This window comes from Choloepus didactylus, chromosome 12, assembly GCF_015220235.1.
Source record: "Choloepus didactylus isolate mChoDid1 chromosome 12, mChoDid1.pri, whole genome shotgun sequence".
Taxonomy (NCBI): Eukaryota; Metazoa; Chordata; class Mammalia; order Pilosa; family Megalonychidae; genus Choloepus; species Choloepus didactylus.
Window position 1 is genome coordinate 94,019,746 of NC_051318.1, and position 14,134 is coordinate 94,033,879.

The following is a 14,134-nucleotide window of genomic DNA, read 5'->3' on the forward strand; positions in this document are numbered from 1 at the left end:
ATGAATGGAAAGAAAAGACATGTTCCACCTCCAGTCAAGTGTATCCTGGATGTATTATAAAATATAAAAATTTATAACACATGTATCTATCTCTCCCTTCTCCATTTCCAATCACTTAAACAAAGATAAATACTTTTTGCACTTCTTTATGTACCAGACACTATGCTAAGGTGAATAAATAAGGTGCATATGCCCAACTTCAAGGAATATACTACCAACGTCTTAATTCAACCCGTATTTCTGAACTACTACAAAATCGTCCTTGTTAATTAAACCTCCCTGTCTCAAATCTTTCACCATACCTTATCCTTTGGAATGGAAATTCATGTTATCACTCTTGTGTTTAAAATACTTCATTGATTCTCCACTCTCCACTCTTCCTGAGTTAGCATGATATGTAACACCCCTCATGAGATGGTCTTTACCATCTTTCCTATCTTCTTTCCAGTCGCATTCCACTAATGTCCCCTGATCCCCTTATAACAAATTATATATAAAATTCTCCCAAAATGCCTTTATTTAATGTCTCTACCGCTTTCTTTATACACGCTGTTTTCTCTGTATGAAATACCCTTATCACTCCCCTTAAGGTCTCCTGGTGAAATTTCTAAGCTGAGTATCATCTTCTGCTAGACCTCTCCCTGAGCACCTTAGGAAGAGCTAGGTACTTCCTGCTCTGTGGCCTTACAGCACCTTGGACATACCTATAAGATACACTGCTGTAATAAGGGAGGTCCATGTCTATCTACCATTCATGTTCCTTTCTCTGGTATTAGCAAAGGGCCTGATATACAATAGGACTCCAAAAGGTTGGCTAAATAAATTTCAAAGTAATGCCCAACTTACGCCAACAGACTTACTCTGATTTTGGGGGCAGCAGCTCGAAACTTCACGTAAAATAGTGTAAAGGCATTGTCTGCATTAGCTACCGATGAAGGATCCTAAAGAAACACGATGAAGGAAAAGACAAAGATAATTACCAAACAAATAATTATTCAGAAAACATGACCCTAACCATTCCCTATGGCTACCACTTGCCTGTATACCAACCAATAGCTCAGAGAGAAAATCTAGAAAAGAGATTAAATATTATTATTGCTACAAATTAGAAATAAATTTAATTATGGAGAATTGCCCTCTTGCTCCCCTTTATAGTTAACATTTACCTTGTGTAACATGAATTTGGAGATAAACACAGCTGATTTCAGGTCACATACTGAGTGTGGGACACTGGCCAAGTTGCTAACCTCGAGATTCAGTGGATTCGGTGGCTCTATTAAAGGGGGATGGTATCGGCCTCATAGAGATTGTGAGTGGCTCAATAGTAAAGCACCTAGCACACAGTAGGTACTAGTACTTATTAGATAATTAGTTTCCTGAGCTTACCAAAAATTCTGCAAAATAGAAAACTTATATTGTCTGGCTTTTGTGTTAGCAAAGAGAAAAGTGAAGAGTAGAATACCATATTTGGGGGTTGCAAAAGTAACCCCAAAATCAGTGCCTCTGAATTGAAAGCTCAAGATGGTCCATGTTCCTTAGGAAGTAAACTTAAAAAAATAAAATATATGACCTTTATGGTTTTATTTTCTTAGGAAAGAAATGTGCTCAATGACCACCCTAGCTAGACTTACTCTTATTTTCTACCCTAACCTCCTGTTAATTTTCCATGTGGCATCTACTACAATTTGTAATTAAGTAATTTGCTTGTTTTCTTCTGCTTATTTCTCTGGAATGTAAACTCCAGGAGGGCACAGATCTTGCTTGCTCCTTTTCATTACTGTACAGTTCCGAGTGCACTGCCAGGCATTTAAGAGGCATTCAATTGTTAAAAGTAGAAAATTACGAAAAATACAAAAAAATGTAAAGAAGAAAATTTAAATCATCCCTCACCACTCAGATAGAACCACTGTTATTATTTTGGTGTCTTTCCCTCCAAAATTTTCATTAAAAAGATAGAAAAGAAATTGTTTTAAGTGACAGTTCTTATCTTACTTTATTACTTATCAGATAGTATTAGACACTTCTCACACTGCTAAATATTCTTTGAAAATAATACAGTCATGGGTATAGATAATACAGCCATTTTTCCCTATTAAAAACAAACCTGAAATGCAGTCGAGAGGTAAAGTTTTTTGAGAATTACAAAGTACTAGTCTTAGGTTAAGATTATGGAAGATAAAGGAATCAAAAATAAAAAGCAGCCTATTATTCAGTCCAGTTAACTCACCCTTTTTAGTAACTGATTTGTGAGGTTCTGTAGTGTGTTCACAGTGTATGTCTTCATAAGGTGCAATGCTTTAGAGAGACATTGCTTAAACTTCAGTAAATACACAGGATAATCTTTAAAATTAGGCTAAAAAGAGAATAATTTAAAAAGAAGACACAAACATTGACAAAACAAACTTTTAATGAAAACTTTTACTGCTTTATGCAAAGAAGGTTTTAGGTAGATCAGTAGCTCTGTGAAGACAAATACTGCAACGGCCTGTCCACAGCCAAATCCCATGACTGGCACATAGTAGGGGCTCAATAAGTATTTGCAGTTTTTACCAAAATATACTTTCAACATCCCAAGGACTTCAAGGCAAATAATACATAAGGCCCAACTAGGAAAAGAATTGAGTTTGGGGGAAATAAATCCAGCCATAAATCCTGAGGGGATAGAAACAGAGGGTGATTACATCAAAGGGCTTGTCCCTTTATTTCCTCCCCAAGTAACACTTTCTGTTTCCAAAGAAGTACTGAGCACATCAGGAGGTCAACATACAAAAATGGCTCATACTTTTAGGCGGGATAAAGTTGGGTCAGCCAGGTCTCCTTTTTATTCCAGGGGTTGCCTCAAGAGCTAAAAGTGCTTTTTACACCACTACTGATAACCATTAAGAACTTACTACAGTTTTTCTTTAAGTATATTACAGATATACTTTCCCTTCAGAAGAAATAATTACCTTATAGCAGGAGAAATATAATAGGGATGTTAAGATTTCTTAAAAGTATGCAGAAATAACATAACTTACATGAGCTGAGATATATGCTATACAATCATCTAGCTTGGCCAGCATTGGTATAAATCCTTCACTGTTCACAGACAACGTAGGGGAATTCAATTTCTTTAAAGGAAAAAACAATCCAATCTTAATTCATATATACAAAAAAGATATAGATAAAAGTTGAAAATTATGTATTAGAATTAGTACATTTAACTTTTTGGATATAACCCAATTGTATTAATGCCTTTCAAAATATTTTAGTAGTCCCCAAAATATCCTCCAATGTAACCCATTGTTTAACAGTAAAGAAGGGAAAATCAGGAAGGAATACTGAGTCAACTCAGTTTATTCCTAATGACTCTTATTGGGGCTCTTCGTGAATTAGCAAAGATTTTTATTATGCCACTGAACAATGTTAGATTAAAATAATACATCAAGTATCTAGCTATCCCATTTCTGAGTACTTTCCCATACATAATTCTTCCACTTTCAAGTACTGGAGATGTTCTCAAGGTTAAAGGATTAGCTAATGTTTAGTAATAACGTTATGAAAGTAAAATACTACCATCCAATTACTTCTTGATATACAAAAAGTTTGGTGATGAGGTGATGAACTATTTCCCATTACATTCCATTGTTAATTAGCTACTAGTTTGGCTTGTATTTCTTTGGTAAATTATAATAGTTAAGATCAGTTTAGTAATTTTTATAATTTATGATTTACATATAATAAGTATGATTAATTTATGAGCCAGAGACATAGAGACGTAATTTATACAGCAATCCTGACTGGGACTAATACTTTGGGATACAAGTAGGCTTTATGAGAACTATACTTTTTCTAAAACTAAACACAAGATTAGTTATTTTTTTTAAATGTTTTTGGATACTATTATAGTAACACAACCACACTAAGATTTAAATTGACTATTTCTTCATATACTCTTCATAGCTTACAAATAAGATTCTAAAATAGGTAACCAACCAGGAGGTTTTAATAATAATAAAATCATATTTGAAAAAATCTAAACTGGTAATGGATCTCTACTGGCTAAAACAAGAATATCCATCATCAAAGTAAACTGCTAAATTAGCATGTCACTCAAGTCAATTTATATATTTAAAGGGAAACACAAAATAAAAATCACTAACTTTACAAAAAGGAAAAAGCAATGCTTACTGTGTTAATAGTTTCCAATTCATTAAAATAGGAAAGCTTTTGTTGAATGTTTTCAGCCAGATCAACAAGTTCCGACTGCATTGTTTTAAAAAAGAAAAATCAATTATTATAAGAATATGAGAATTAACACTCCAGTCTCAAAATTCCACTGAACAGATTTATATTAGACATATGGGTTTACATTAAACACAAGATTTCAGAATAATCTCAAAGATTTTTTCAATCATGAACTAAAACAGGCAACGACAATTACAGTAAATTCAATGTGTTCTCTTCATAAAACAATAAATGACCACTTTTTTAAAATACACAAACATACATATAGCAGTATTCTATCTCTAAGTCACACGTTTAAATGCAAACTAGGTCAGTGGATCTTTTCGGAAACCCCACCATTACTGCAATCACTAGGACATTTTGAAAAGTGTCAACAATGAAGAACAGATATACTAGACCAAACTAATATACCCTCTTCACTAAGAAATGGTACTGAGCTCTTAACCGCCCCTAATACAGGCAAGCTCTACCCTGTTCACATCGGCTTATTTAGAATAAAAGTCGGCTATCAAAGTGTAAACCACATGCTTAGCAAAGGGCCTCAGGCAGAGCAGTGCTCAATACACATTTGGAGAAGTACATGATACTAAAATTCACTTGTATTCATCTATGTAAAAATAAAATATTAAATACAATTACTGACCCTCTCTCCTCCAAATTACCTGTTCTTTCAGGAGCTGCTCACAGGCTTCATGTAAGGTTCCTGTCTTATTGGACACAAAAAGATACTGCTTCTGCAACGACTCCAGATGCTGAAGAGCACTGTTCACATCATTCAATATAGCATCACACTGCTCCTGAAACCCAGACAAGTAATCCCTCAGCTGTCTAGAAAACAGAACCAAAAGGGGATTGGCAATATTTTCCCCCAATAAGCACCATTAATAAACAACAAAGTCTCATTTTTCCCCCAAATGCTTGAACTTCAGAAAGAAAGTCTGATCTACTCACAGAGTTGATTATATTCAGAAGTGTACCAAAAGCTATCTCATAAACTGTTTTGACACTTACGAAGGCAAACTGCTGGTACCACAAGCAACAAAGGAAATCAGCCATCGACATACACAAACAGGACAACGCAGTCTAAGTGGCCATCCCTAAAGAATAAAGTCTCTTGGGTCTCTCTAATGGAAGGCAACAAACACTTCTTAGAGTTCACCTAAAACACCCACTCGAACCCAATCTTTCCTAGAGTTACCTAATCCAATGCCTGTCCCTCCTAACCTACTAATTATGATACCGTTTTTTTTCAATCGCACAACTTCCAATACCAGTTGGAATGGCTCAAATCCTCTCCCTGGTTATTCTTAAAGAAAAGGTCGCTGGTGGATTTTTCTTTGTACCTTAATTTTGTGACTGTGACCTTAAAATTAGGATAGCAATGACTGCAAGAGCCACATACCTATATTTAGTGCCTTCATCCTGATCCATCTGAGTTTGGAGCTTTGCAAACCATGAGAAAAACTGGAAATTAAGAGTATTAAATTGTCAACAAAACCAAAACAAATGGAATGAAAAGTGGTTATGTGCTGAACAGCAAGTCAAAAGGGTGGACACAAAGTTTTATTTTGGGGGGCTCAGACATTAAAAATTAGTTTAAAACCAGGAGAAGATCATTTACCTGCATACTCAATTATCCATATAATGAAAAAGCAAACAATATGAAAATCACAGTCCATATTCAGGGTCAAATGGGAAAATAGGAGAGAGAGAGAGAGATACAATATGTAAGAAAATATTTCTTCCTAAGAAGTTAATGTCCTTTTGCTAATTTGCTAAATTTGCAAACATAGTGCTTTGGGTGAATACCAACATTAATGCTATCTAATGAAAACTGTGAAAAGACAAATGCAGCAATAATATAACAGTCATTGAAGAACACTGACTCCGGCATTGGCTAAACCTGGATTTGAATTCTGGCCATACCACCAAGAAAATATCAATTACTACAAAGAGGTAGGGGAGTTGACCTTAAATGGGCATAAGAGATCTTTTGGGGGTGAAGAAATGTTTTATAGATTGATTACAGTGGTAGCTACACAAGTATATACATTTGTCAAAACTTATCAAAATGTACACTTAAAATAAGTACATTTTACTGCATGTGAATTATACCTCAAGAAATTGGATTTTAAAAAAATTTGAAGAGAAACATACAGGTGCAACTCAACCCAGAAGACTTTTTTTAAAACAGTTCAAATAAGTTCACAGTCATGGTGCAAAATTACCTTCTACAGTTCTCAAGTGGGATTCAGTGTCAAGGGTATGCTTTATTCTCTCAGATGCTAGGCTTGCCAAGTGCCTTGGCTATCATTTACAGAGCACTTAACTGTGTGCCTGCCACATGCTGCACTTATGTGCATTATCTTATTTAATTCTCAGAAAAGCCTATGAGATAGGTACTAGAATTATCTTGTTTTCAGATTAGGAAACTAAAGACTGGAGAGGTTAGTAATTTGGCTAAGCTTACAAAGATGTAAATGGTGGAGCAAACCTCCAGACCCAGGTTGCCTAACCCAAGAACCAGAGCTCAAAACCATCTTGCAACACTGCCTTCTCTCAGCCTACTATATACGCAATCCATTACGTTTGCTTTATGTTTTACCTAGTAGATGCCTCAGCTTTGATCCTTAAAAGGACAAAAAGAGGAGAGAGAGGAGGCAATAGAAGAAACTGCTATACATTTTAAGTTTACAATTAGGAATATGCAAACCCCAAGAGAAGACTGCACATGCTACATTACTGAAAAATAACTTTACAGGTTTAAAAAAAGGGGATTTGCTAGCAACAAGCAGAGGGGTATGTGTGTGTGTGTTGCAGAGATAGGTTAATAAAGACATACACTGGAAATAGTCAAAAGGGCATAAAATATTTGAACTTAAAAAAATGTAATAATCAGCATCTAAACCTGGAAAATCATATTTTTATTTATATATTTATGTTTATATCTGTATTGCAAATATAATTGGCAACAGGTAGATTTAAAACACAACTAACACAAAATCAAGAAAGTTCTAGAAGGATTTGATGTTAACTATAGTTTTAAATGCTCAGAACTTTTAACAAGGACCTTTTTTTAGCCCTGTCTTCAGACATCTAAAACACATCAAACATCCTTAGAAGAGATACTGCCAGTCACCTGTTGTGCAGTTTCGATCCTGTCTTCTTCCATCTCTAAGGAAGCAAAACCCTTCAAAAGAATGTCTTCTGTAGATTCAGGCACTATTGATGTCAGTGGAACAGGCAGGGACTGGGATGTTAAACTGCACAAGTCTTCCACTAGGAGCTTTAAAAAAAAAAAAAGAGCCACAAAGATATTTCAATAACTTGAAATTTTTTAATTCTCTGAACTTAACTCAAGGTTAGATTTCCATTCAAGGTGTTTTAAAAGAGAAAAGAATATTTTCCATTAAGTCATCTGAACTTAATGCACAGCATATAATACTAACACTTATATCTAGACTATGTATGCTAAATGCTAGTCCTGACATGTGTAAACATGATGCTGGCGTCTCCATAGTAAGCTATGCTTTTTGAATTAGCTTTCTAAAAATGGGGGTAAATCTGTGCTAATCCACACACATTTTCTTTCTTCGACCCCGTGTGAACTTCCACCAGGCAGAGGAAAAGACTGTGTGCTGCTGAAAGTCACTCACCTTCCCCAGTACCTAACACAAAAGTCTGACCTCAAAGTCCAAAACAAGTTTAACAAATCACACCCAAGAACTAACTACCAATAAACATTACTTCCTTCTACCATTTCCACCACAGAGGCATACCTCACCCACATTTTCTTGCTGACAAATTTTGAAATTACAACTGAAGAGAAGGAATTTCAGAGCTCCCCATCAGTTTTGGAAGAGCCCCACCGGCCAGGCCTCACTTTGACACCATGAGAGGGAGACCGATAGTGCTTTCCAGTTCTCCACTACTAAATACAGGCCAGGTATTAATTCACCTGTAGTCATATAGACAAGCAACTGTTGAACCTAAAGAAAAATAGGGACAATGTACTGTGGATTTAGAGCACATGTGGAAGTAAGATGTATGACAGCAATAGCACAAAAGACGAGAAGGAAGAATTGGGAACATACCATTGTAAGGTTCTTATACTATACATGATGTGCTATAATCTTCAAAGGAAGGTGCTGATTTATTAAAGAAGTATATTATAGACCCCAGGCAACCACTAAAAAAACTGAAAACACACAGAGGACCTCTATTACCACTTAGACCTACAACCATCTCTAATCAAAAGTAATGTAGATTAATGCCAATATTCTGGTTGAGATACAGACTATAGTTTTGTAAAATGTTACCATTGAGGAAAACTGGGTAAAATGTACAGGGAAATCTACGCATTACTTCCTATAACTGCAGGTGAATCTACAATTGTCTCAATATAAATTTCAATTATAAAAAAGTAATGTAATAATTATATTCTCCTATCAGATTTCGTGAGGCCTTACACCACATAATTCTGGTACTACCTTGTAATATATAACAAATTGCAAGTACAAAGTAAAATTCCTCTTGTTCCAGAGTCATCTGTAATATTTGTAATATCATATAAATTTGTAATAAATCTATTAATTTGAATACGTTATAAATTCAAATGGCAGAGAATTCAAAGGATATTCAGTGACAAGTCTCCTTCCCCAGGACCCATTCCCCAGTCATCCAGATCCTTCCTCAGATAAAGTGACTAGTTTCTTACATATCCTTCCTGATAGTCTATGTGTATACAAGTACACCTTTTTTTTTAACAGTATACTATATATGCCTTGCTCTTTTTGTTTAACCTGCAGGGTTTTCAAATTGTTTCCAACAGAATATAAATAAAAGAATGAATTTACTCTCTTTTAGTTCATAAATATTTAACTGTCATTAAACTATAACAGATTCATTATTTTAAAAAGTCCAAAGAGTACAGAATGATCTTTAAGTGAAAAGTGAGTCTCCTTTCTTTCCCTCTTCTCTGCCCTTACAATTCTTCTCTGAGGCATACCAATGTTTATAATTTGGGAAATATTTTTAAGGAATTTCAGAGTAGAATGAAGAACTTTAAAGATAGCAAGAACCAAATAGATAATTCCCAATTTTTATCAATCTTTCTTTTACAAAAATTATTCAAAATAAAGGAATATAATTTTTGATCCAAATCATCAGAAGCAAAAAACAAAATTCCCTCCCACCCCCCACTTTCAACGAGTTTAACCATTTTCAATATTTTTGATGGTTATTCCACAACTCTTAAAAAACAGAATTATAGCTTTTCTGTTTAAATTCATCAATTTTAGGTCATATCTACTGACTTACCACTACGTAAAATGAAGAAATTAGTACCTCTATACTTTCATATTTACTCTCAAATTTTGTCTCCTATGCTATTTCCTTTTAGATTGTCACAGTTTATAACATTTTCATCCTGTTCTCTGATTAAGTCTTAAGGCTGATTTTAAAATGGCACCATATGCTTCCTGGCTTCCAGAAATGTGCCCCAATTGCAGGTCCACTGATACTTTCCTCAATTTTAGGTATGCCACACATTTACTACTGTCAATTCCAACTGATCCAGAGGTGTCTTACATGTGTGCTTGGCCTGTTACCTCGAACCAAAACCTGTTAATTTTCTACTTTACTTTAGAAAATGGAATCATATGAAAACTCAATATTTAAGAAGCTATTATAGATATTCCAGATAAATTCTGTAATCTAGATGCTGTGAATAAATATAACAATGGTTTGAATTTATGAAAGACCATTCTATTTGATTACTTCAAGTGCAAATACTAACTACTTTTCAAATACCAGAAGCAGGAAGAGGCTTCCAGTTGCCTTGTTGTCACTAACAGAAAACCATTTTCTTTCAAACCAAGCCAGAGAAAAGCCACACTGCAACAATTTCAAATAAATAATTTTTTAAAGTAGCAAAACAAGTTGCTTTTGAAAAGCAAAAGTATCCCCCCACCCTTAGGTGTATTTGCTCAGCTATCCTTTCTTCTCAAAGCACCTGGAATCGAATAGCAAAAAAGACGGAGTGTGGTGTAGTCACAAACCCTGCCCTATTCCTACCTCTCACTCAATTAGGGAATGCTGCCCACTGTCTCTCGGGGCTTCCACAAATCTAGGTTCCCAGGATGCACACAGAGCACTAGCATATTCAATAACAACTACAATAAACTATAAACTATCAAGCTTTGCCAGCTGGGCAGGGCCAGGAAGAAAAAAAAGCAGCGTACCTTTCTTTCTCTCCCAAGCTTTACTTCTTGCACAGTTGTGAGTTGGAAATAAAAATCACTTTTAGAATCGATCAGATCAATCAGTCCCTAAATGAAACCTCATGTTACTTTCTCTCTTTGGAGCAAACCATTGAAGAGGTATGGATGGAGGCCCAGAGCCTTTCTGAGGGTACCAACCTCTTTTTTTCTTACCTTTGGTCTGAGGGACACCTAGTCCAGCTCAGGATGACAGCAATCTAACTATTATTTTATGGTGCTTAATAATATAACACCAGTAAACAACTTGCCACCTGTATTTTACATACATGATTTCATTTAATTCTCACAACTCTCCATGACATAAGTACTATTATAATCTTCATTTTATAAAAGAAGAAAACTGAGGTTCAGAAAAAGTAAACATCATGTCTAAGGTCATAAAGTCTCTAAGAAAGCAACCCCCTAACAGTATTACCTCCCAGTTAAGGGTAAATTATGTTAGCATTTTACCAAGAGTTATACTAAGTTCAAAAAAAGAAGAAGGAAAAAAAGGGTTACACTAAGTTCAGCAGAAAGAAAAAGGAAAAAAAGAGTTACACTAAGTTCCGCAGAAAGAAAACAGCCTTCACTACTTAAAAAAAAAAAAAAAAGCCCCAGGTACAAGAAAACAGTCTACCTAATACTCTACTGCAAATTAGTCTATCTAATACCAAACAAAAAGTTATAATGTTCCCAAGATAAAACTAGTTCCTCTTCATAAAAGAGAAAGCTGTTTTCTAAAGAACTTAACACATTTATGATATTTACTGAGAGTTAGTTGGCCTCTTGCTACTCAACTAATCTGCCCAGTTCCAGTCATTCAGAAAGCAATTTATCTTGTGAAAATTGTGAAATACTGCAGAAAATCCTTTGCAGCTATGCTGGCTAGACAAAATGAAAAGTATCGAGGCATCCTTTTCCAGCCCTAGTGTTAAAGGAGTGGTAGCAGGGATAGAAATTCAATCGGAAAGTTTTCACATGAGGTATAAACTTAAAACAGAGGGAAAAGAGGGCTGCTGGAAGCTGAAAAGCAATGAGAACCTTCCCCTTGAAAATTCCAGGAGAGGTAAGCAACAGGCTACCAATTTCACTCTCAGGTATCCCATGCCAAGACTGGGTGTACCAGAAGACCTTCGCTAGATCCTTGAACATGTCAAGCTCACCCCCTACCCATGACTTTTGCACTGCATTTGACTGCAGCTAGAATGTTCTTTCTCTAGTCTCTGCTAGGCTGGCTTATTGCTTTCCATGATGCAGCCCTCACTTTGTTAGAAAGGCTTTCCCTCCTTACCTAAAAAGGTACACCCCATGTCTTTCTGTCACGCCCGCCATCCTGTTTTATTTCCTTATATCATGAATCTCTATCTTAACTTACCTTCTCTGTTCTTTTTATACATGTTCACCAACACCACAATGTCAGCTCCATGGGACCAGGGATCTTGTTTACTCATCTATCTCCAATTCCTAGCCCAGAGTAGGCACATGCTATATGTTAAATGACCGTGTGACCCTACTGGTAAGTACTGTGTTGCATAAATACGGAAAATGGGCTGAATATAAAAAGATTCCACTTATTACATTCCAAACCCTCTCCCGTCATGCTCAGAACTTCTAACTTTCATCCAGAGCATGAAAGACTGTTAGAGTGAGCCAAAGAAATCTCTGCCTGCTTCTTCATTTATTGCAGAATCATTTCCAGAACAGCATCCTAAAGGTAGACAGAAAGACCCAAGAAAGAGCATCTGTATTTTATGGCAGAGAATGCAACAGTGAAAGGGAAGAGAACTTTTAAATCAAAGCTCTTAGCTTCTGAAGTTTGAGGACAGAAAAAAAAGGTAGTCTCTAAATTCAACTGCCTTTGACCACAATTCCAAACCGTGTAAAAAGAATGCTTCCAACATGAAAAGCAACCATTTCCATTTATAAAGTAATCCTTCTAAACCACAAAAAGTTTGCCAAACATCAATAATAAAACGTACTTCTTGCTATGATAACTATTTAAACTAAATCACACAAAAGAAAAATAAAATGCACAAAACGGGTTATTAGGATTAAAAACGTATGACCTAAAACCGAAAATCAGTATGATCTAACGTACTGACCCAACTTTAAAAAATTTTTATTTTATTTTTTTGCTTTGCAACAGATCAGAAATATCTTATCTCCATAATATGCACTTTTTTTGAGAGGAGGTTATGCTCAATGTGTGATGAATGCAACCGCACTTCAAAAGGAAGTTTTGGTCTCTCCAAGGCCCTCCATATGAAGAAAAAAAAAGAAGCTGGGATGCTCATGAAGGTGCTAAACGAAGAGCAATCCATGGGAGGCTGCCCCCCAAGTAACCAACTCGGCGACTGCAAGGACCCCATCGACAAGGCCGCCTGCCAACCGTCCCACGCCGCACGGGAGGGTCTGGGCCGTCTGGCACCAACCGCCGGACACCCCCGCACGCGATCCCGGGAGGGAGGAGAAGGTCAGCGAGGGCGGGCGGCCCAAGGCACGACAGCCTGTAGAGGGACAGCTTCTAGGACCGAAGCTGCCACCGGGACCGAGAAGCAGCCAAGAGAGATGCGAAGCAGGGGTCGGTGAGGCCGGGAAGAGGCAGACCTCCCGCAGGCCCGCCCGGGAAAACACCCAGCCCCGCCCGTCCTCTCACCTCGGTCGGCAAGGGCAGATTCTCCGCCGCCGCCTTCAGCTCCAGCACCGAGTCCATCTGCCGGTCGGTCAGAGGAGCCGTCGTGTCCCACAAGGCCAGCTTCTCCCGGGCGTCCCGCTCCGCCGCCTCGGCCATCGTCACGGCCCCCGCGGCCCGCAGCGGCGGCGTCGTGTAACGGACCCCAACCGGGAGACCCCGGCCACTTCCGGGAAAGCGGGGATTCCAGCGCGGCACCGGTGGCGGGGCGGGGACGGCCCGAATAGCCCGACCCGGAAACACTTCTCTCGTGTGTGGGCGGGGCCAACGCCAGTATAGACGTGGCTTTAAACGGGGAACTAATACATCCGTTGGTAATGGAAAAGTAAGAGGTGAAGACTGCAGGCCCGGGCGGAAGTAGAAATGCCCCTACCGGAAGTGTTTTCTTCCACGTCAATAACTTTATGGTTTTGGGTTGTTCTAGGTATTGATCAATGTGTTAAGTGACCCTTCCGGCCCGGGTTTTCGTGAGCTCCGGGATCCGTCGCCTTTCTGCTTACAGCAGTATAGTCTGGGAGGAGTCTCTAGAGTGTGTGGATTCCTTGTTGACTTGACGCTGTTCCTGCTTTGATCAAAACCATGAGAATAAACTTTCCGAACATCCAGGAATTCCCCTGTTGGAAAACCAGTTTTGCAATCACATAAAATTTATATAATAGACATCATCAATCGTCTGAAATAACTGGAAAGAGCTTAAATGTCCAACACTGAAGAATTTATTCACTAATTCATGGTACAGACATGCAATCGGAATACTATTCTGCCATTTATATCGTGTGGATTTGAGAGCAAAATGAGTAACGATAGTATTGGGTCGCAGCCTGTAGAATAAAGTAAGTACCCGTGAGGCCATACTGATATAAATAAATGATTGATTAAATAAATGAGGGAGAAGAGACAACTCTGCCATACAGAAGAATTCAAATTATAATGAGGGAAATGGAAAATCACCATT

General features: G+C 37.3%; 1 protein-coding gene across 1 annotated transcript in view; it reads right to left on the minus strand.

The window, feature by feature from the left end:
• Positions 1-13,413, minus strand: part of COG3 (component of oligomeric golgi complex 3) — a 66,467-nt gene extending 53,054 nt beyond the window's left edge. The window contains exons 1-8 of the mRNA XM_037799993.1: positions 13,144-13,413; positions 7,367-7,513; positions 5,630-5,691; positions 4,890-5,055; positions 4,171-4,245; positions 3,018-3,110; positions 2,228-2,353; positions 861-941 (exon numbers count right to left, since the gene is read on the minus strand). Of these exons, the coding sequence (XP_037655921.1) occupies positions 861-941; positions 2,228-2,353; positions 3,018-3,110; positions 4,171-4,245; positions 4,890-5,055; positions 5,630-5,691; positions 7,367-7,513; positions 13,144-13,278 (885 nt within the window). The 5' untranslated portion in view covers positions 13,279-13,413. The remainder of the gene's footprint in view (positions 1-860; positions 942-2,227; positions 2,354-3,017; positions 3,111-4,170; positions 4,246-4,889; positions 5,056-5,629; positions 5,692-7,366; positions 7,514-13,143) is intronic.
• Between the last annotated feature and the right edge of the window lie 721 nt (positions 13,414-14,134).